Source organism: Arachis ipaensis, chromosome B2 (genome assembly GCF_059453495.1).
Source record: "Arachis ipaensis isolate K30076 ecotype BB chromosome B2, ASM5945349v1, whole genome shotgun sequence".
NCBI lineage: Eukaryota > Viridiplantae > Streptophyta > Magnoliopsida > Fabales > Fabaceae > Arachis > Arachis ipaensis.
In genome coordinates this window covers 117957830-117980908 of record NC_142437.1, presented here as the reverse complement: position 1 = coordinate 117980908, position 23079 = coordinate 117957830, and the positions used below count along the sequence as shown (strand labels likewise).

General features: G+C 34.7%; 2 protein-coding genes and 1 pseudogene across 2 annotated transcripts; all 3 read right to left on the bottom strand.

The window, feature by feature from the left end:
* Positions 1-2092: 2092 nt before the first annotated feature.
* Positions 2093-3470, bottom strand: LOC107627871 (protein FAR1-RELATED SEQUENCE 5-like; annotated as a pseudogene).
* A 3788-nt stretch (positions 3471-7258) lies between these two features.
* On the bottom strand, positions 7259-8081 carry LOC107628556 (uncharacterized). The gene is made up of 2 exons (XM_088506189.1): positions 7584-8081; positions 7259-7510 (listed from the first exon to the last, which is right to left on the bottom strand). Exons 1-2 carry the CDS (start codon positions 8079-8081, stop codon positions 7259-7261), a joined length of 750 nt encoding a protein of 249 aa, XP_088362315.1.
* Positions 8082-12441: 4360 nt separating this feature from the next.
* On the bottom strand, positions 12442-13114 carry LOC107627870 (putative disease resistance protein At1g63350). The gene is made up of 2 exons (XM_016330687.1): positions 12587-13114; positions 12442-12480 (listed from the first exon to the last, which is right to left on the bottom strand). The coding sequence occupies exons 1-2, from the start codon at positions 13112-13114 to the stop codon at positions 12442-12444; spliced, it is 567 nt and encodes a 188-aa protein (XP_016186173.1).
* Between the last annotated feature and the right edge of the window lie 9965 nt (positions 13115-23079).

The following is a 23079-nucleotide window of genomic DNA, read 5'->3' as shown; positions in this document are numbered from 1 at the left end:
TGGATGACGGAGAGCGATTGAGCACAATGGACAATGGCGAACAGGCGACTGATGAGAGCGAAAAGGGGATGGAGAGCGAACAAGTGACTGATGAGAGTGAACAGGGGATGGTGAGAGCGAAGTAACGAACGCCGATAGCACGAAGATGGAAGTTCTTGAGTCCGACGGAGGCAGCAGCAGTAGTCTCTCACTCCGACAGACTGCGACAAGATTGGTGGAGGCTAGGGTTTGATTTCTTTGGTGGAGGCTAGGGCATTTTGTTGATGAGTAAGGAGTAAGGAAGGAGTTGGAGAAGGGATCCAAACGCATGCAATCCCTTTTTTTTCCTTTCAACAAAGGAAATGGCGTCGTTTCTAGTAAACCGGCCGGGTTCTGGTCCGGTTTGACCGGGCGATTTTTAGCCGGTTCAACGGTTTGTATCCAGTTTTTAGAACAACGGTTTCTGCTAGTAAACCGAACCGCCTAAGCTTCCGGTTTACGATCAGACCGGTTCGACCGACCGGTCCGGTCCAATTTTCCGACCAAGCTTTCTAATAGTTTTTTTGGGTTTTCTATTTGACCGGTTCGGTTCGGTTCAGGTTTTTAGTGGCAAAACCAAAAACCGAACCGAACCGTAAAAAAACAGTAAAACATAATTTTTCCGGTTTTTTTGGTTTTCGGTTTATTCGATTTTCGGTTTTTCGGTTCGATTAGTCGGTTTTGTTCGGTCTGGATCGGTTTTGAGCACCCCTAGTCAATGAGAGACATGGTGAAAAAAAAGTCTAAGTGATAACACTTTTTTTCGTATTTTAATTACTTTTAGTCAGAAAGAAGGAAGAGGTCGCGGAGGCACCAACAACAACGGACGTTACCGGTAGAACCCTAATATACAGACTTTGAAGATTTGCTTTTCTGATTCTGATTCTGAATGAAGAATGAAGGGGGGAGGGAGTTAGGGGAAGGGGGGTTGACGCGTTACGCGTTTGGTGTTGTTTTTAATCAAACCGGCGTCCTTTTTAAGAACCGGTCGGATAGCACGGTCCGGTCAAACTGGCCGGTTCAACGGTTTTCAATTTGACGGTTTTAAATGTTAGACCAGATCATTTACATTGCCGGTTTGACCGATTTTTTTACCCTTTTTCGCAAACCGATATTTAGTTGACAATTATTTCATCTAAAAAGCATACGCACAACTATTGGAAGAATATATATATAATTTCATTAATATAGTGCAAAAAATAAATAAATACAAATATGGAACTGATTCATTCCGCAAAAATATTAAGTATATGGAGGTGGCTAATTATCACTATCTAACTCAGCCGTCAGTTCTGGATATACGTCGCCATCATCCGAACCATTAGCTTCATCTTCAATAACGTTGTTGTCAATGTCCTTTTGCCAAGGACATGTTGTCTTCTTATGTCCTTCCATTTGACAAACACTACAACGTTGCCGCTTCTTCCTAGATGGTTGTCCTGAGCCTACACCGCTTTGATGCACATACGGATTGCTACTTTTAGCTACACCTGACTGTGGTTGATTAGTGCCTTCGTCTGCAGCCTTGTAAGATGAGTACAATCCCATAATTAGGTCATGTGTCTCTTCATATATCTCTGGTACTTTAGCAGCAACAGCAGCCAATTGTTTAGAAAATTCCATCAAGGCACTTTGACGACTAATAACAACAGCATCCCTGGTGAACCGACTTGGATCATTGAGTGCTGATTTAATCTTTTTTGTCCATCTATCCAATACCAATGACCGGGGAATCTCACAAATGTCTTTGTCAACCAGAACTTTCACAATATGTTCGCAGGAAATTCCAAATGACTCCATTCTTAAACAGGTACACATGAAGATCATTTCTTCTTGACGAAAATCAACGGTCTACATAAAATCGGGCCTCCCATGCTTACACATAATGTACTTTATGCAATCATCATTATTCTCTATGTTTAGCACCCGCATTGATCCAGCTATAGAGAGAAATGCCCGAAAGAAAAGAAATATCTCATGAGTGTATAACTCAGCAGCATATCTCTCTAGCAGCTCTATACAAGTCTGCATGACGGGCACCCCACGTGTAGATTCATAATCAGCATTAAATTTTTTAAAAGCGCAAGTGTGCAACACACCTTTGAAAATGCTCTACAAAACTTGTCAAATCATACCGCGACCCCACATACCTTGCCACAACTGAGTGTAAACCTTCACATCTTGAGGTAGTTCTAAAGCCAGCAAAGAATTTTTCTCTTATATATGCAGTAGCCCACATATGCTTCTCTTCGTACATGTTGATCACCCACGGCTTATCCTCAAGGCCAAATTCTTCAATAAGCTGAACCCACTTACGCTTAAACACGGGAATCTCATAGTCTCCCAACATGATTTTTCTGAATTTAGATGTAAACGATGGATTTCCAACATTGCTAGTTGCATTTCGAATAAGGTGCCAAGCGCATAATCTATGTCTGACTTCGGGAAATACATCTCTCACTGCATTCCTAATCGCCATGGCCCCATTAGTTATTATTGAGGTCGGGGTCTTGCCATTCATTGCAAACATGAGCTGACGCAGGAGCCAAATATATGTATCAGTAGTTTCGTCCACAACTAACGCAGTAGCAAAAATAATTGTTTGGTTGTGGTGGTTAACCCCGCTGAATATGACTAATGGACAATTATACTCGTTCTTCTTGTACGTAGCATCAAAAGCAATAACATCCCCAAAGAGTCGGTAGTCTAGTTGGCTAATCCCATCAGACCAGAACAAGTTACGTAACAAACCTCTTGAATCATGATATGCCTTGAAATATAATTGTGGATCCTTCAATCACATTGTACATATCTCTGGGACCATAGCCAACAAATTCATACCCGCCTGCTTGACTAGCTAGAAGACCAAATATCTGTGAAGTGCTAATCCCTGACTTTAGCATGTTCACCATTTGCATAATATCTTCCTCTGACATTTTTCTGTGGGCATGCAACATAGCACTGAATTGTGTATCCAATAGATCATGGTTGTGTTTGTCAGAGAAATAAAAGATATGCCACCTTCCAGTTTCTGGTACAAATTTAACATCCATTCGAGCTTCACATCCAGTTCTTGTTTCCAATCTAGGCTCCTTCTTCCTTTTTTCCATCGTGTAATATTTCTCCTCCCTAAATCCTTGCCTATGACATACAAACTTTTGTTTGTAAATCTTGCCAATACTATTCTTGAAGGTCTTGCTCTTCCTTGCACTAAAGCCCTTCGACTTTGAGTACTTCAGATAAAAATCAAATGCAAGTTGCAAAGTAGAAAAGTGATATTTGCCAATTTCCTCCGCAAAATTTTCACTAAATTTCAAAGTTGTAATGTTTTGCATGGAGTCAACCGCATAAGCAGCTTCAAGGATATCTTCTGACTGATTAGATTCAGAAAAATACGCTCCCTCAGTAAATTCATCTCCGAAATCTTGTTCGAATTCATTCTGTTCATCCATCATATCTTGGTCACTTACTAGCTCTTCTTGTTGGTTAAAGTCATCGTCCTCCTGGTATTGCTCATTCATCTCAGTGTCCGTAAATATACCTGATATCTTAAAAATGTCGAATGAAAAAAAAAACAGTACACTCCATCTTATAACATTACATAAAATAGATAGATTCTAATATTGCTAGCAGGGACGGATCCAGAGATTTTAATATGGAGGTGCCAATTTTTATATAATTTTTTTTAATCTATAAAAATAATTAACATATAGTTATTGGAGTTAGTTTTTTAACAGATTTATTAAGATACATATAATTATAATTTTTTCCAATAATTTTATTTTTAATATGATAATTACATAAATAAAATATAACAATATCAATTGTACATTATAAATTTATAAAATACCATATAATTTATAACGAGATTTGCTAAAAATTATCCCATATCTTATTAATTAAAATTCATTATTTCAAAAGTTTTAAAATATTTGAAAATAAATTATAAATTATTAATTATTTAAAAGACACGGTATATCCTTATAGAATACAAGATATACGATATCTTTATAAAATTTTTCTTTTACCAATGTGAATTTAGAAGAAGAGTTAATATTTTTTACAAGAAAATAATATCTACAGTACATAATGTGATTACCAAAACATAACTACTTAAGTTATTATTAATATAAAAATATGAATGTTAAATATATTAATATAAAAAAACAAATGATTTTTTAAAAAAATAAATATAGAAATTATTATATAAAAACTAATTTGAAAGGTACAAAGACTTGAGGGTATGATATTAAATTAGTTAGGTAAAAATATTAGTGAATTAAATAATTAAGACATAGATCTATTACATAGTAAAAATAACACATATAAAACTATTAAATTACATAATATTTTTTTATTTTTTAAACACAAATCTTATATATAAGTATAGTTTCTTAAAATTTTGGGGGGTCCAGGCCCCTACTCGCCCCCTCTAGGTCTGTAACACCCTAACTATCAAAATGTCACGCTTCCGGCTGCGCCACTCTGATAGCTCGAGTATTACCACGACTTTTATAATATTTAAGACTAAAATATGAGTCTGTTTAAAACTTAAAACTGCATAACCTTTCAATAACTCTTTTTCGTGAAAATATAAACATACATGTACATACAAATCAGATACATACATACATATATATATATATATATATATATATATATATATATATATATATATATATATATATATATACATAACACTAGTTTACAAATATACATATCATAATTTCCTATCCCTCTTACAAACTTAATAAAGATAAAGGCGAGGGAAAGCAATAGCTACGGTAATACAAAAAGACCGAACAGAAAATAACATAACCCTCCTGAAGCTTCGTCTTCCATATCCTGAAAAGGAATAACCTGTAGGGGAGTGAGAACGTCGTCCTCGCTTGTTCTCACTATAGGATTACAGAAATTGCTATAACAAGATACGTAAAGATAAAATCATTCTTAGAGTTCAGTGATCATTGCTCGTCTTATGAGTCTTTCCCAAAAACCATAGGTTCACATTCGAAATCCAGAAAATTCCTCTTTCAAGACTTGCTAAATTTCTCAAATATTCTAAAACAAAACATTTTTCCTTTCTTAAAGAAAATGTCTGAAAAGTTTTTCCTAGACCGTAACCATGAAAGCAGTTACCTACACGGTATAAATGATCATCCCGTTCCAAGCATAGGTTCATTAAGTCTATGCTGAACCGGTTAGATACTTTATACAGAACTAAGACTCAATATACCAATCGCGGCCTCAAGCCCATCCAATCCAACACGGCCCCCGGCCCAAACAGCTCAATCAGCAACCAACTCATCACAAACCAATCAATTCAAACACAATCAATATTAATGTGGTTCAAGCACAATCAAGAACAATTACAACAAGTATAACAGTTAGCAGTTAACATAAGTATTCACATAGGCAAACCAAATACAATATGCACACCCAAACAATATCACATAAATGCAAATGATGAATGCCTGTCCTACTGGCTGTGATATCACATTGTCGGTTCAATTGCCAACCCGTCACTTTCCCATGGGAATGTTGCCCTTCGGTCACGTATAAATGGGAACCCTCTGGGATAACGTGCCCGCCACACGGTCCAGGATGTCAGTGCCTGCACACTCCTGTGATCCGAAAGGATGTGAGCGGGATACTTTGCCTCCAACCTCACATCTACACGTAAGCGGGATTAACCACCGTCCTTACGCAGGCGCTGCAACCTCGACAAGCGGGATTAACCACCGTCCTTGCCAGGCGCAAGTGACTTATCAACAATCTCGTCAATTATCAAATCTCTCAGCATAAGCGGGACGAACCCGGCCCTTACGCCTACCAAACAATAACTCATCAATCTTGATTATATCCACAATCAATTATGCTCAATATCTTATTTCAAAATCATTCTTGGCCCATTTACTTTTAAATAACAAACATAGTCAAATCACAGCTAGCCAAGAATCACCTTTCAAAACGGAGCCACTTTCCACATCTTTCCAACACTTCCAAAAATCTCAAAACCATGCCAAGTTAAAAATCTCTTTGAAAGACTCAAAATCATTCATTTCTAAATCAAGATTTGGTCGTAAGATTCCTCAGCAGAGTCTCAAGACTTCAGGGGAGAATAACCTAACTCATTTCTTAAATTCCTTGAAAACCTCTGAAACTTTAACTTCTTGAGTTGAATAAATAGAATAGGGTTTAAACCCAAAACCAAATCGTGTTTTCAATTATTCCGAACCAATTTCAAAACCAACCAAACTTAAGCCAAAACCAAATCATTTTTAAACCGAAAACCAATTTCAGTTTTATTCTTAAATCTGTTCCCAAGGGCTCGGGAAGTGTTTCAATTTTAATAAATCAAAGTTCCAAAAAATACTTCAAGCTCTTCCTAAATGTCGTAAAGTGAAATAGATTAATTGAAAACCAGGTTTATTTTAAATCCATTAAAACCCCTCCAAAATCTGTTTACGTAAATCAAATTCCAAAACAAAAAAAATCCATATTTAAATTGATTTTTAAGGCATAATTCCTTTCATAATAATTACATTAAAAATATAGAGATTTTCCTAATAAGGCAAGTTCAAACATAATTTATTTCTCAACCGTTTAAGTCAAAGCATAATTCATTCTTTTCCAAAATAATAATTCCAATCAAAATCTCAGATTTTCTAGAAATTTCGGCAGCATCTCCCCTAAAACTTGGACTTTGCCACCCTTTCCGAGTCCCAACAAAACCAATCATCAACTCTTTCTGCCAGGTTCAAGACCAAATCAGTTTCTAATAAAACAAAACTCAACTTTCAAATTATCAAAAATCATTCAAATCAACCAATCCAGAAATCTCCAATTTATCATAATCAGACATTGTTACTATCAAACAGGCAACCATATTCATTCAAGATAAAACCAGACAATTCATAAGACTCACATAACTACCAGAAATACATTTTGTACAGCATATCTATTTATAACAATTTCCACTTTAAAATAAATCAGTTTGTATAAAAAGCCCCTACCTTGGCTCGTCGAATACATGAACCACACGCGTCACAGGAAAGCCTTTCGTCTCGGCCCGAAACCAACAACCAACATCCCAGCTTCGCTTATTTTTCTCAACAGCAGAAACAGCCTCAACGCCACGTATATAAGCTCGGATACTAATTCCTAACACATCAATATCGCGAAAAATCTCAAAACTCATAACTAAAAGCTAAAGGCGAAGGTTCCGAGATAGAGACACTTACAGAAAGAAAAGGAACGGCACAACAGTCACAGCAACACTTATGCGACACGCAATCATCAGGACCCAACCTACGTTACCAAACCTCAAGGTCTTTAACCAAACATAACCAAACACTAAAGCGGGGATTTTCGAAACACAATTACTTACCAAACTAAGAAAATGAAATAGCGATGATAGCTGAACCGTTTTGCCGGCAGCCCCGGCAACCACCTCGAGTGGCGGCGGCGACCAGATCTCCGGCGACGGTAACTGAAACCAATCATACAACGGCAATAAAGCTTCTGGAATTCCAAAGGAAACGAAGACCAACTTAAATCCTTACCGGCAGAATTTTCTGGCGGCCAGGCACGGCGGCGAGATTGGTTTCTCCTCCGGCAGCGGCCTCTTCCCAGGTTCTCTCTCTCTCTTCGTGGATCTGCTCAACGGTGACAGACCAGAGGTGGCGGCAGTGGCACACGCAGTAGTGACGGCACACGACGGCGACTGGCGCAACGACGGCGGCTGAAGGCAGCTCCTTCAGCTTGCGTCTTCGGCAGCAACAACTCCCCCTCCTTACACTGTCCTCTCCCTCAGCTCCGATCCCTGTTAGCGACTCGCGGCGGCGACAGGGGCAAGGGTCGATGGCAATGACTCCAAGGGAAACAACGAGCAAGGACGGCGGTGAAGAAGACCCTGACGGCAACGTTGGCGCGGCCACACGGAATGGCGACGCCTTCCTCTCCTCGCGACTCTCGATGGTGCGGCGGCAATGGCATTTCGCGAGGATGGCGCGGGCTCCTCTCTTCACCGGCGCTCTCCTTCCCTCTCGGATCTCCTCCATCCCTTGCCAACAGCGGCGGCGGCGGTGGCAGTGACACCCACCGCGCCGCCTTCCTCTTCTTCTCCCTTCCCCTTTCCTGCGGCTCCCTTCCCCTATGTCCCCTTTCTTTCTTCCTTCCTTTCTTTCACAGGAAACTATGTTGTTTAATGAGAGTGAGGGTGTGGGGCAGCAGCTGCTGCTCCTTGGGTTTTAGGGTGGCTGGGGTTTGGTGAGTGTGTGGGGGTGTTAGGTTAGATTTAGGGTTAGGGGTAGTTCTGTAATTTCAAATAATAATAGGGATAATATGGTAATTGGAAATAAATTCTAATCCAATAATAATAATATATAGAAATACTATTCGATCATCAATTTTACAAATTATTTTCAATAAAATGTTCAAATCCAAAAATTAGAAATAATATAGTTAATTTCTTTATTTTCCAAAATAGTAGTATCAATATTTTAAAATATTAATTATTTAGTCCAAATCATATAAAAATCCTTATTATTTCACAACTACCAACTCTATAATTTAAATATAGAAAATAATTCAATAATCATAAATTAGATGAAATTCTGATTTAAATAGCCAAACCTCATTATTTTCGAATTTCTAAAACTTTAAATTGTAAATAGTAAAATAATCCATAATTATAGAGTTGGGATAAAAATCTTAATTTATCTCAAATCCAATTAATCAAAACTACCTTTAATTATTTTCAATAAAACAATTTCTTGAAAATAAAACTGTAAATAATGTATGGTTTAAGATTAGTTTAAAATAGGACTTTTCAAAAGTCTTGGGTCTTACAAGGTCCGTCCCTGATTGCTAGCTAATTAGTAATAAAAAATAATAACATCTATTTACTTTTTAGTATTTCTCGTTGTCTGTGAATTAATAAAAGATAAAAAAATATTTTTTTATTACACAATCAATTTTCCGAATAAAGTATCGAAACGAATAATTGGAAAATTAGAGATTCTATTCACTACCTCGATTTTGTAATCAAAACGATGGATTATTTTCTGAACACTACAATGAAAAAATTGATTGGACCTTTGCTGATTGTTGCAACGGTGATTGTCAATTAACGATGAACAAAAAGTGGATATTAAATAGATGGATAAAAAATGAAAAAAAAAATTGGATATTGAGTAGATGAATGTTTGAAAGAAAACAATGAAATTTTTTATAATCAAAGAGAATGATACACGATTTCAATAGTGGGACTGAATAATTGGTGATGGATTATTCACTAATTTATAATGTTAATATTAAAGAAAATATAAGATTAGAGCATCTAAATCAAAATAAAACCTTAAAAAAGGAAGATAAAATTTTAAAGATAAGATAGATGAATAACAAGATAATTTCTAAAAACGATAACAAGATTGAAATAGGCGTAATACATCGTGTTCCAATCGATTGAATTCTCATGCCAATCGATTGAAATTGGCAAATCCATATTGTTTAGGTGAATTCAATCGATTGAGTCACAAAAGCAATCGATTGTTTTGGTGAGACCCCAGGTTGTTTTCAAGCATTCAATCAATTGGAGAGTGTAAACAATCGATTGAATTACAAAAATCTACTTTTTATTCATCGTTCAATCGATTGGGTCATATGACCAATCGATTGATTTATGCGAAAACCATGCTTTTGGCAATTTTCAATCGATTGTTTTGTGATAAACTGTAATCCAATCGATTGGTTTTCAAGAAAACACGATTTTATGATTTATCAGCAACGTCACGGATCGAATATAAACTTTTAATCCATTCAAATGGCCAAAAGCTTTATTACGATCAATGGAAGATCTAATTCGTTATTATTTTTGTTTTTGATTATTAACTAACATAATAGATAATTGATAAAATAATAATTTATAAAATAAAAAACTGTTTTTATAATTAAATAAAATATATGGGGTCAATTTATAATTAAAAAAATATATTTTATTATGAGACTATTTAATAATCCAAACGTTCTGGGACCATTGAATCCGGTGCCAACTGTTATCATCCATTATCTATGAGTTACAATGCAATCGCGCTTCCCACACATGTAACGCCACACTAACATAGATCATCCTCGACCCTTTTTATTTTTACTCTTTTGATTATTTTTTTAAAATTATAAGTTTATAACCACACCACATACACATGCACACTCTTTTTTTTTTTTCTCTTTTTAAAATTTAGAGAAAAGGATAAATAGGTCCTTGACCTTTTGTCTCGCGGACATTTTTGTTCCTAATCATTGAAAAATACTTTTAAGTCCCTGACCTTCACAAAATTTGGACGGATCAGTCCCTCCGTCCAAATGCCTCTGTCAGGGACTGATGCGTCCAAATGTCTTCGTTAAGGATTGATCCGTCCAAATTTTGTGAAGGTCAGGGACTTAAAAGTATTTTTCAATGGTCAGGGACGAAAATATCCGCGGAACAAAAGGTCAGGAACCTATTTGTCATTTTCTCTAAAATTTATGACCACGCCACACACATGCCCTCTTTTTTTTTTTTTAACTTAAAACCGCACCACACTTGCACTCTTTTTTTTCTCACTTTTCTTTTTTGGATAATTTATAACCACATTGCACATGCTTTTTTCAATTTTAAATTTTTTTAGTGGTTTTTTTTTTGGAAAAAAAAACATAAAAGGAAGTCAACTTGACAGTATTCCTTCCTCTTTATCAATGTCTTGGCCATGTGGGTATTCTCATTTTGTCTCTAACTTCATTACTGGAATTAAATTTCGCCTAATAAAGCTGTTAATATGACAGTGTTAGTTTTAAAAAAAATCAAATAAAAATGAAAATTGAAACTTAAGTAATATATGCAGTTAAAAAAAATTGATGGTAATATAACTCTCAACCTTAATTTTAGATCTACTAGAAAGGCAAGTAGACAAACATACAGGATTTTGTTTTGGACAATAACAATAAAATAACAATAACAACAACAATAATAATAGTAGAAATCAAATTTTTGCTTTTGAACCTTTCCCAATCATTGCCTCCAATCAGAACATAGTTAAAAAATAAAATTAATAAAAGAAGAATAAAGAACAAATTAAATAGCACTTCAAGGCTTAGTTACTCTCATTTAAGTGCATCCAGGTTCCAAGATTCAATAATGCAGTGGATTATTTCGGTATATACTATTTAGTCATAGACAGTAAATTAATGAAGTATCTTTTGTAAAATTTAAATAATAGAATATAAACTATGTAAATAATTTTATATTCGAACAAAGATATTTAAGACTTAACCTAAAGTGAATATTCATCCTGGTAATGTTTTAAACTTAATTAAGAATAAATAAAGATTAACTGATGATTGAGTCAAGATCAGGCAAATATATACGTTTAGGCTTTTTTGAAGCGATTTTAATATTGGTATACAATAAGTAAAATGTAGGATCAACAAAATAAATAAATAAGAGGAAGTATAGGGAGCTAATGGAAATTTTGTACAATGTGTACAATGGAGGTTTAGGGATATCCGATTCAGTATTAGAGATATAACCATCAGTGTTATATTTTTCTATTAGGTTAAGTTTTTGGGATGAGTGGTTTCATGACATGATATCAGAGCTCTAGATCCGAAAGGTCAAGAGTTCGATCTTTGGTAAACTCCAAAATCAGCTTAAGCTTTTGGGATGAGTGATTTCATGACATGAGATGTTTATTATCCTAGTACCCGGATGGTTATTCTGATAGTATGGGTGATGTTCATTTCCGGATGGTTATTCTGGATAGTATGGGTGATGTTCATTTTATTCATATTGGGCCAAAGATTTAGCCCATTGTACACATTGTACATTTACACCATTGACTCCTTAGCAGTACTCAATAAATAACTCAGTATTGAGGTTGGAAGTGATTACTGAATCCAAAAGCATTTGTGTAATAATGGAAAGTATAAGATAGAATGATGCATGCCATTCCAACCAAATCTCTAACTAATTAATTAATCATTTCTCTTTCACAGAATCTAGTGGCTAAGACTTCAATTGAATAGAAGTCATAAAACTTTGGGCAGAAACATAATTCTATTGATCCTATGCAACATCCTACGTACCATCTTTCCTCTTGGTAGCTGAGCTCTGACAATCACTAACATAACTAGGGAATTTGTTGAATTTTTGAAACACTCATAATGGGGTGTGGTGTTAAATTAGCAACTTAATTTGATTTACACAAAAAATAATTATAGTATTTTACTAATCAAACTATGTATGTGCCACCTTAACTAATTTTTCTTGTTGACCAAACAGACACAAAACATTCTTGACTTAGTGGCAACTCTCTTTTCTGTATGCTTACATATCTGAATTGGCTATGACCAATATGAATAAGGAAAAATGCATGACATATCAACTTAGTCTCTTAGCATGAATGTGCAAACAAAAACTGTACTCTAAATTGTTTTAACAAATTTAATGATTATGCACAATGCACAAAAGAGAAAGGATACTTTAGGTGGATCAAAACTTCAACTAAAGAGAAAGAAATATAATACATACCATTCCTTCAAATGCTTTCCGTACAGCAAAGTTGAGATCAACTTCCAATAAAACTGGATCTTTATCCTCCTCAAATTCAACTTCTGTCCACCTGTTAACACTGAGAGCACCTGCACAAAAGCTCTCCATCTTTTGGCAATCGATTAGTGAGAATTTGTCCGATAATGGGAATTTTAAGGCAATGTTTCCATTGTAAAAGCTTCCAAGGTTTGGTAGGGAGCAAAGGGACAGAGTTTTCAATTTAGGAAACACTATTATCTCTTCTTCAACAACCTCCGATGACTCCTCTGTCTCTTTTGACACTATCTCTTCTAATGATTCACAATCTTTTACTGACATGTTCTTCAGTTGATGCAAAGTTCTGCTTGTTGAAGGTGTGAACAAACTCAAAAGACCATTGCATTCTGATATGTTCAATTCTATTAGGCTGGAGAACGATACCTTGCTTGGTACTATGCTCCTCAAACAATTACACTGGTCTATTAGCAACTTTTCAAGATTTTTTAGAAATGAGATCCATCCATGCATGTTCTAATCCAATGGACTTCAGTTTAGACAGCTTAATCAACTGCAAACATTTTAAATGAGGAAGAATTCCTTTGCCGTCGTCCATGTTGGGACTCTCAGAGCAGAATATCTCTTTGAAAGAGCTACAACTCACAGCAAGATTTTCTATGTTTGGAAGCTGGGAGTCCTTCATATGGAAAAGTATCTGAATCGTCATGAAAACATTGCAACTGAAGAGCTTCTAATTTTGAAAGGCCATTCACATGAAACTGCTCATGCCACATCATCATGATCTCCTCCTTGCTCAGTGCTAGAAACTTTAAGTTTGGAATTACCTACAAGGGAAAGAAAATATGGCCAATTTAGCATACTACATACATGATGGTCAAAATAATTAATATGACATGGATGGATATATGTCATAAAATTTAACAAGACATGAAACCTTTTCTGACAAGAAAATGGCTTGATTCTTTGCTTGTGGATGTTGATATCTCTGAGACTCACATTCGAATGTCTTCATCTTGTCACAGTGGAATAAGTGCACTTCCTCTAGCTTGGGGCATTCTAACTTGTGGGGTGCAGAGTAGAAACATTTTAATTCTGGTAAAGACCACAGTTTTATGGAGGTCATGCAATGCAAACTCTTTAGGAGCATTCAACATCTGCTTCATCCTTTGCAACAATTTCCACCAATCTATCACACTCTGTTATTTCCACTTTCTCAAGTTTATTCAAAATTTCGGCTACAGATATTGGAAACAACCTTTGAAGGTTGTTGCATCCATGCACATACACTTTTTCAAAGCTCTGAAAGTAACTAATTTATTGAGTAGGATCTGAATCCCAAACATGTTCAGGATTTGGTAGCTCCTCAATAGTCATTTTCTTTAAGTCAGACCTTAAAGGATTGATCTTTGTGTCTTTTGCTTCATGTGTCACTTCAAATATTGTTTTTGATTAAATATATTTAACTAACCATTTAAGAATTCACAATGTATGTCACCATGTCTATATATATGTTTTTTAGGGTGCTTCTATGGTGGCCAACAAGTTAAGGTGGCTAAAGTGACCATGTGATGTGTACTGTATTTCTTGATGACACATGCAGTAGAAATTTGTGATTGACTGTACTATGACCAAATGAATTTTTTAATTACAGTAAAAATAATAATAGTTGATAACATTAATGAAAGGCAAAATCATAAAATTGAAATTTATTTTTGGGAAAAAAATTATTAGAAAAAATAAAAGAAATTTAAAAGCTACCGTTAGGGTTCCAAATTGAAACAGGGGACTTAGTGAATGGATGGTGTAGTGAGTCAGTGATTATTGTTGAAGGTTGTTGGCCTCTCTTTGTGGCCAGTGGTGGTCTGCGGAGGTGAAATTCGTTGTGGGTCGTTGTCGCGGCACCTGTTAAACATTGATCGGAGAAGGTGATTTGCGTGGATGATTCTATGAAGGTGTCCGAGGCGGGGGTATGTAATGGGCGGCGTTGAATGGCACTAGTCGGAGGTGAAAGTTGTAAACTCTGTTAAATTAGTAGATAATTAGTCAATAAATTAGTTTTTAATAAAGAAGATTAGAAACGCGAATATTATATCAAATTAGGATAGAACTCATCAAAACGAGAATTTTGACACTAATTTTGAAGAAAACGGCCCAAGATTGGATCGAACCGGGCCCAAACCGGGCCAACCCTTGAATAAACCCAATCTCCTTCATTACCCCATTATAGCTGAAGTAGCGTTGCAGCAACAAGGGAGAGGAGCGAAGGAAAATTCCCCGTAACCTTACGTTGATTTTAAATCACCGTAACTCCTCCGTTCGAGCTCCAATCGCCGCACCATTTGTAGCCACGCGATCACTGCGTCGAGCTCTACATTTCTACCGGAACAATTTCATAGGATCCAATTAGCTTGAGAAAAACGTTCACTCTTACTTATGTGAAGCTTGGGTAAGGTTGTGAATAAATAATTGGAGTTTGAAATTGTGGATATTGGAACTTGGAGGAAGCTAAACACTAGAGTTTTGTTGAGGTTTTGGGGCTGTGTTAGTTTTAATAAATTGCCTTGATCATTACGAGGAATCGGCCAAGGTATGGTTTTGGTTTCTCATAGATAATATATAATGTTTTGATGAAAACATAGGCTAGATGACCATAGGATAGGTTGGAAATGTGGGAATGTGTTAATGCTAGTAACCTTGATGGAAATGTTGAATTATAGCGAATGAGTTGATGAATAATATGATTTTGTTGAGTTGGTTGTAGGAATTGTATTAATTAATGTTGTTGATGGGAATTGATGAATGATTATTGATGATGAAAGATTGAGGATTGGTTGAGTTATCTATATATGTGTGTTTGTTGAGTAATAAATGAATTGAGAATTGGAAATGATTTTGATATTGGAATTGGTTTGTTTTATTGGAAATAATTTGAAAAAGGTTTGAAAGGTGGTTTGGTTTATTTTGTGGGGATCATGATTATTTACCACCCACCAGATTTTAAAGAAAATTATTTTGTGGGGATCGTGGTTATTTACCACCCACGTGTGTGTTGTTTTCCAATTGAAAATGTCTGTGGGGATCGAGGTGGTTTACCGCCCGCAGATGGTGGGGATGGAGGTGGTTTACCGCCCACCAGGTGGGATCGTGGTACTGTACCGCTCACCAGTTGATGTCCGGGTTAGCTACTGGACATGTCGGGTTGGCTATATAACCGACGGATGAGACTCATCAACCATAGGATAGACATACATCATTTGCATATGTGTGTTTTGTTTGATTGTGCATTAATTGAGCTTGCCTACGTGATTATTATGCTTACCTGTTATATTTGCTATTTGCTGTATCTGTATCCTACTTGTGTTTACTTTGTCTGTATTGCTTATCTGTGCACCGGAGTTTTGGAAGATTGGAGGAAGGTAGAAATTAGGGCTTAAGTTAGAAAGGAATTAGAAATAAGAACCTCAGATAACCTACCCTGTTTATGGTTTCCATTTATAAACTTTAAGATTTAAATCTGAGTGGCGGAGTTCTAGGATCGCCTCTGGCTTTCCCGGGACCTTATATATTATGTATGTGGGAACCATTACCATGCTGAGAACCTCCAGTTCTCATTCCATACTATGTTGTTGTTTTTCAAATGCAGGTCGAGAGGCATCTTGTTAGGCGTCTGGACTCTTGAAGCGGAGGGGTTACTGGGTTATTTTGTTATATATATATATATATATATATACTTGGCTTTCTCTCCGTATAACTTGTTCCTTTTGATCCCCTTAGAGGTTTATGGAGATGCAGGATTGTGTATATGAACTTTTGGATTTTGGATATGTATTAAATATTCACCGGCCAGTCTTGACTTCGCGGCCTGAGTTAAGAGCTTGTTATTTTGTATCTTTGGCACTCCATTCATACTTCTGTTATCTTATGTTTAACAATTATGGTTTTCTTAGCACGCAAGTTAACTCGTTTCTTGAGCGTTGCGCTTTTATTTCGCGATTTTTATTTCCTCTATTCTTCAAAGCTCCTAGCATATTATAATTCTTCTGCTATTATATGTACTCATTTTGTTTTAGAGGTCGTAATACCACACCACCTCTGTTTTACGACTTAAGCGTAAAGCTTAGAGTGGTAGGGTGTTACAAAAGTGGGGAATAAGCGTCGTGGGTCATTGGCATCGTATCTGGTAGGCACAGATTGGAGAAGGCTATGTGGGTGAAATTGAACATCAAGGTGGTGGAAGCAGCTTGGTGCAACGGGTATATCGTCTGTGTGGGTGTAATTATAAGATTTATTCTTTATATTTCGATAAAACCAATTTAACAACTATACATTATTTCTAAATTGCTTTTATGTAATGAAAAAAGTTCTAAAATAGAAGTTAAAAGATTTGTCTACAATTCGATTCTTCCGTATTCAAAATTTTAGCTCCGTCCCTGATAATATAAATACAAAACTATTTTATAAACTATTATAATTAAAATATCGTTTATCGTAATTTTATATGAATATCTTAAAAAAATACGACTGACTCTTTTTATTTTATATTTACGTTTTGTATTTGTCAATTCCCATTTTTTCTTTAGTTTTAAAACTTATATCATGGAATCAACAAATAATATGTATAATTATGGATATACAAATTAGAAAACAAAGAATTTTTTGTTAAATAAAAAATAACAAATTAATATCTTAAAAAAGTTTAAACGTTGATAAAACTAACAAATTTACTTCACAAGTCGTGGTGGTTTTGCAATTTTTATATTTGTTTTTTTTTTTTAATTTTATACAACAACCACGCTTTATATAAATATTGAGAGGACAAAAAAAAATTAACATTGAATTCAATTTTAAGATAATCTGATATGAGTGATTTTCAACTAGTTTATTTAAGTAAATTATTAATAGATATGACATTAAAAAAGTAAATCTTATTAATAAAACTATGAAGATTTTTAATAAGAACAATGTTACATGACTAATAAGTATTATCATTTTTTGTCGGTACTTAGTCGGTAATAATTTGTGCACATATTTATAAAGATTTTGTACACAATGAACATATATATAGTTTACACCTATATTTATCAAAATTTTACATATATGGATCATTACCATTTACACTCAAAATTTTCAAAGTTTGAACACATAAATTAATAAAATTTATCTGTTAAAAATAATTTAGTATTTATATTCAATAAAAGATGAGCAAAACTACTAAAAATTACTAATATCCAAAAAATTATCTTTTAATAATAATAATAATAATAACAAGAACAAAATTAATAATAACTATGATAATATCAACAATACTGTTTAATAGCTATTTTTATTCAAAATAATAATATTTTCTTATAAAATTTTAACATTTTATAAATTTATACTCTCATATAATTCATACTACAAATACATTAATATTAGGAGCTCACATAAATATCACATGATTTAATTTTTGTTTTTTTTTTTTTTTGGGATTATACTCATCATTAATAATTCGTTATCTCTTATTGATTAAACATTATAATGGATTTTCACACTAAGGCCCAACTATTGAAGTTTTAAAATTATCCACTCAAACAACACTAACAGATTTTTTTTCTTCAAATGAAAGGGCCACATGATATACATATTATTTTGGTCAGTTTATTTATTTTTTAGTCCTGTAATAATTATTAACAACAAGCCCCTATCACTCTAAGTAATAACTTGTACCCAATTCTTTACTTATTATGTATTCATTGGTCAGTCAAAACTTAGTCACTCTTAACCACTATAACCTTGGTCATCAAAGACTTTTTTTTTTTTTTATTCATATCATGGAGCTTTTGGGAGTAAGTTTAGGGGATTGGCAGCAAATATATGAAGAAAAATAATTCTATAATAAAAAATGATTTATCATTATTTATATTATATTAAATATTTTATTTGACTTTAAGAATTGAGTCATATTATAAACTAAACTTTTTTTTTAACCGTGTAATTCATGAAGATCAAGTTACAACAGGCTTTATTTTCTGGGTTTAACCCAAACAGTGAAATATAGGAATTCATAACGTGATTGTGACTAAGTCTTTGTTAATATTAGTGTAAGACCAAAACATGGTTATACATTTGTATTGTTATGAATGTTGGTGAGACGTTAATGGTATCGATAAAGATAATATCAAATTGTTGTTAAAATATGAATCTTTTAGATATGTTATTTATATTTATTTTTGTTTCGTATTATTTGATGGACATGGGAGTTTTGGAAAAAAAATTAAATTTTATATCCAATTAATTATAAATCGAAAAGTTAACTTAATGCATGAAATATAAATGAATAAACAGAATATTTCGTATATGTTCTCATATGTATAAGAATAGCTTATTTATTTTATAAGGCTATAGTATGGCAATGTTAAAAGGAGAAGAGATTCTTTAACTGGATAAGCATTTTGACCTTGACTATGTGTTTAATTTGGAGAATGAGAGATCTGTAATAAGGATGCAACATATTTTCTGAGGAGATTCTGATTTGTCCATTGAATCAACAATGTATTCAATCTCTTTATCGATTATTATGATATATTAGTGCTTTATTAGCTCGCTCTGAGAATATACTCCGGCATCAAAATTCATCTCCATTTAATAACTCACATTGCTTGTTGCATAGGCAGAGATCTTGATGAAGCTTCATACTTCAAATCTCAGCTTGAAAGCATCTGTAAATATTGAGGAGGACTCAACAACATCTGGAAGCTTCGGTTAGGGGAATCAAAGAGTTGGTGAACAGGAATTGGAATATCAGAATCGTTTAATATTATTTATTACAAAAATAATTTTTTGTTATGTTTTCAATACATAAAAACAATAAATAGTATTAAAATGTTTCATTTTATAGTATACTTAACCTATATCCTTAAAACACACGATAACAAAATTCAAAAAAAAAAAAAAAAACAAAAATTAAAAAAAGCATCTCTAAATAACATATTTATTAAGACAATGAGGAGTCTTTTTTCTTGAGATCATGGAGCTTCCTGCTTCTAGGAATGAGATTAGGAGCTATAAATGTTTTTGGAGATTTCTACGAAAAAAACGACTTTATAATAAGAGTGAATAACCACATGATCATACTGATCAAAATAAAAATGTGACTTTTTTTTATCTATTTGTCACTGCTTCTAGAATTAATTACCAAATTACTTGAGGAATGAGGAGCAATTTAGTTATTATTACTAGGCCAAATTATTTCTTGTTATATATTATATTTTTTTCAAATATATTACGTAATTATATATTATTGATGAGTTTGGAAAACTCTAATTTAAATTGACGATGATCAAACATTATTAACAGCAAAATTATTAATTTATTTTTGATTAAAGTATGTTAATTATAATAATTTTTGCTGTGCAGATTCCTTTATGGGCCGAACAAAAAAAATATTAAAGCAAGCTCATTGGAATAATTTTCTCTCAGCCTTGTTGAATGTTTCCCATACTATGTAGCTGAATTATTTGTTGTGTTTATTTGGGCCGAAAATAAAATATAATTGCTACAAGCCCAAGTGTGATTTTATTTCTAATTCAGCTTTGATTCAAAAATGTTCAAAGAAGTATGGCTGAATTGTTGTGATATTATTTGGGCCAAATTGAAGCTATTATTGCTACAAGCCCAAATTAATATTGATGCTACAAGACCCAATGCATGATCCGAATCCACTAAGCATAGAAAGCAAAGTTCCATTGCTTCCAACGGAACTCCTTTGCTCATCATGATGGATTTCAAAATTTATTAGAGTGAAGTTAATAAATGCATGGGAAATATGAGAGAGAGTGTCATTGACATGATTGATGACATTAACATTACACGCCACCCAGGGAAGTAAAAGCAAGCTATTTTCAATTAATTTGTTTAATCACTTTGAATTGTTTTTTTTTCAGATTCTCTCTTCTCTCTCATCTCTTTCTTTCTTCTTCTTCGGTCATTATCCAGGAAGCCATGGAAGCTACTTTGAGCTATCAAAAAGAAGAAAGAGCAAGCTACAAGACCATCACAATGATGGCAAGAAAACACAAAAAATATAGTGGCTGAGATTCTTATCACATATGATAAGATATGGTGATGATATCTTAGCCTCTCCATACCAAAAATGGAGGATGAAGATTCGGCCAGCAAGGAGGAGATTCTTGAAGCATGGCTTGTCTTTAATTCTGCTCAACCACCACAGGGAGTAGCTAGAGTGGCGAAGTGATGGTTGAGGCAGAGATTGAAGCAGATGAAGTCATCATCATCATGAAGCATCAAGGGCCAGAAATCCATCTTGGAGAGCAAGCCAAGGATGGAGAGCTCGGATTGATGAAGAGTGATGATCAAGAAAGGACTAGAGGTAATTGCATGTTGGGTTTTGCATGGTTATCTCTTCTCTCTCTATGTGGCCGAACCGGTTCTGTTTCTTGAAGGAGGAAGAAGTTGGCTTGGTTTTTGGCTTCAATAGTGGAGGCTTCCCTCTTCTTTAAAAAGAGAGAATAGCCACTGTTTGGAGCAAGGAGAAAATTTGAGAGTGCAAGGCACAGAGTTCTCAGAGTTACCTGAGCTAACAGATTTCTCTTCTCCTTCAATGTATTCTGTTTAGTATTTTTCTATTTAATTTTGTCATGTCTTGAGATTCATGGAAAAAGGCAAACAGTGAAGTTTGTATGAAAAAGCCATAGAGCGGAAAATGGCAGAGAGTGCAAAATTAAAAGAAAAAGCCATAGATGTCTTAGAGGTCCTTTGTTCATCTATGTTGTATTTCATGATTTTGTGGGAATCCCCTTGTAAGTTAGGTTAGCACTTTACAAGTTGTAATCAGATTAATTATAGTGAAATTTCATCATGTTTGTGATGGAGACTGGATGTAGGCTGCACTGCACTTAGCAGCTGAACCAGGATATATCTGGGTGTAATCTTCCTTTCCTTTCTACTCCATTTCTGTTTCCACTACACAGGAGCAAAAACCAAAATTATCTCGTGCCAAGTGACGAGACAAAATGAAAAGTCTCGTGGCTAGGGACGAGACAAAATGAAAAGTCTCGTGTACAGTGAAGAGATAAAAAGAGTAAAAGTTTCCAGAATTGATCCTACAAGTCAGCAAGTGTTATCAAGCAAAAAGGGGCTAAGATTCAACCCCCCTTCTCTTAGCCACTGAAACCATCAATTGGTATCAGAGTTTGGTCTCAAAGAGATCAAGCTTTGCAGCTTGGAGTAAAGATCCTCATGGCAGAAAACAGTGGCGCAAATGTGGTGTCCTACAATCTGACTGAAGGTCAATCAAGCAACAGACCTCCTCTTTTCAATGGGAAAATTATACCTATTGGAAGGAGAGGATGAAGATATTTGTACAAGCAGTGGATTACAGACTTTGGAAGATCATCCTAGAAGGCCCTCAATTCCCATCTACCACAAGTGCTGAAGGAGTAGTCACTCTTAAACCAGAAGCAAGCTGGACCGAGGAAGATAGGAAGAAGGTAGAATTAAATGCCAAGGCGGTAAATCTGCTCAACTGTGCTATCAGCTTTGAGGAGTACCGACGGGTATCACGATGCACAACGGCAAAGGAAATCTGGGACAAGTTACAAATCACTCATGAAGGAACCACCATTGTAAAGAAGACTCAGACAGACATGTTGAACAGAGAATATGAAATGTTTGCAATGAAGGAAGGAGAGTCCATTGATGAACTGTTGGAACGGTTCAATGCTATCATTGTTGGCTTAGATGCTCTTGGAATTGCACATTTAGAATCTGTGCTAGTGAGAAGAGTGTTGAGATGTCTTACAAAAGAGTGGGAAACAAAAGCTTTAATTATTTCTGAGAGCAGTAGCTTAGATTCCATGACAGTTGATGATTTGAGAGGAAATCTTCTTGCTTTTGAAAATGCCTATTTGAAAAAAGATTCAAAAAAGAAATGAATTGCTTTTTCTTCTGTGACTAACTCTCTGGATGATGAATCCAGTGATAACTCTTCTGAAAATGAGTTTGTGTTGTTTGCAAAAAAATTCAGAAAAATGGTGAAGCTCAAAGGCAAAGGCAGCAGCTCAAGGAAGATGAAGAAAGACCTTAGCAAAGTAACCTGTTACAATTGCAAGGAAATGGGGCATTTCAGATCTGACTGTCCCAAGTTAAAGAAAGAAGAGAAGCCGAAATGGGGAAAGAAGAAGGGACTGATGGCCTCATGGGAAGACTTGGAAAATTATTTAGATGATGATGATGAAGAATCAGAGACCAAGTCACAACCGTGTCTCATGGCAGATCATGTAAATCAGGTAGTCTTTCATAACCCTAACACTAAAGATCTTCTTCTTATGATAGACCACCTTTCTGAAAAAATAAGATGCTTTCTGCTGGAAAATCAAGAACTTGAACAACAAATCACCATTCTTAAAGTTGAAAACAGCTTTCTAAAAGAAAAAGTGAGAGAGGCCGAAACTGCTTGTGATCTTGTCGAAGAAAAT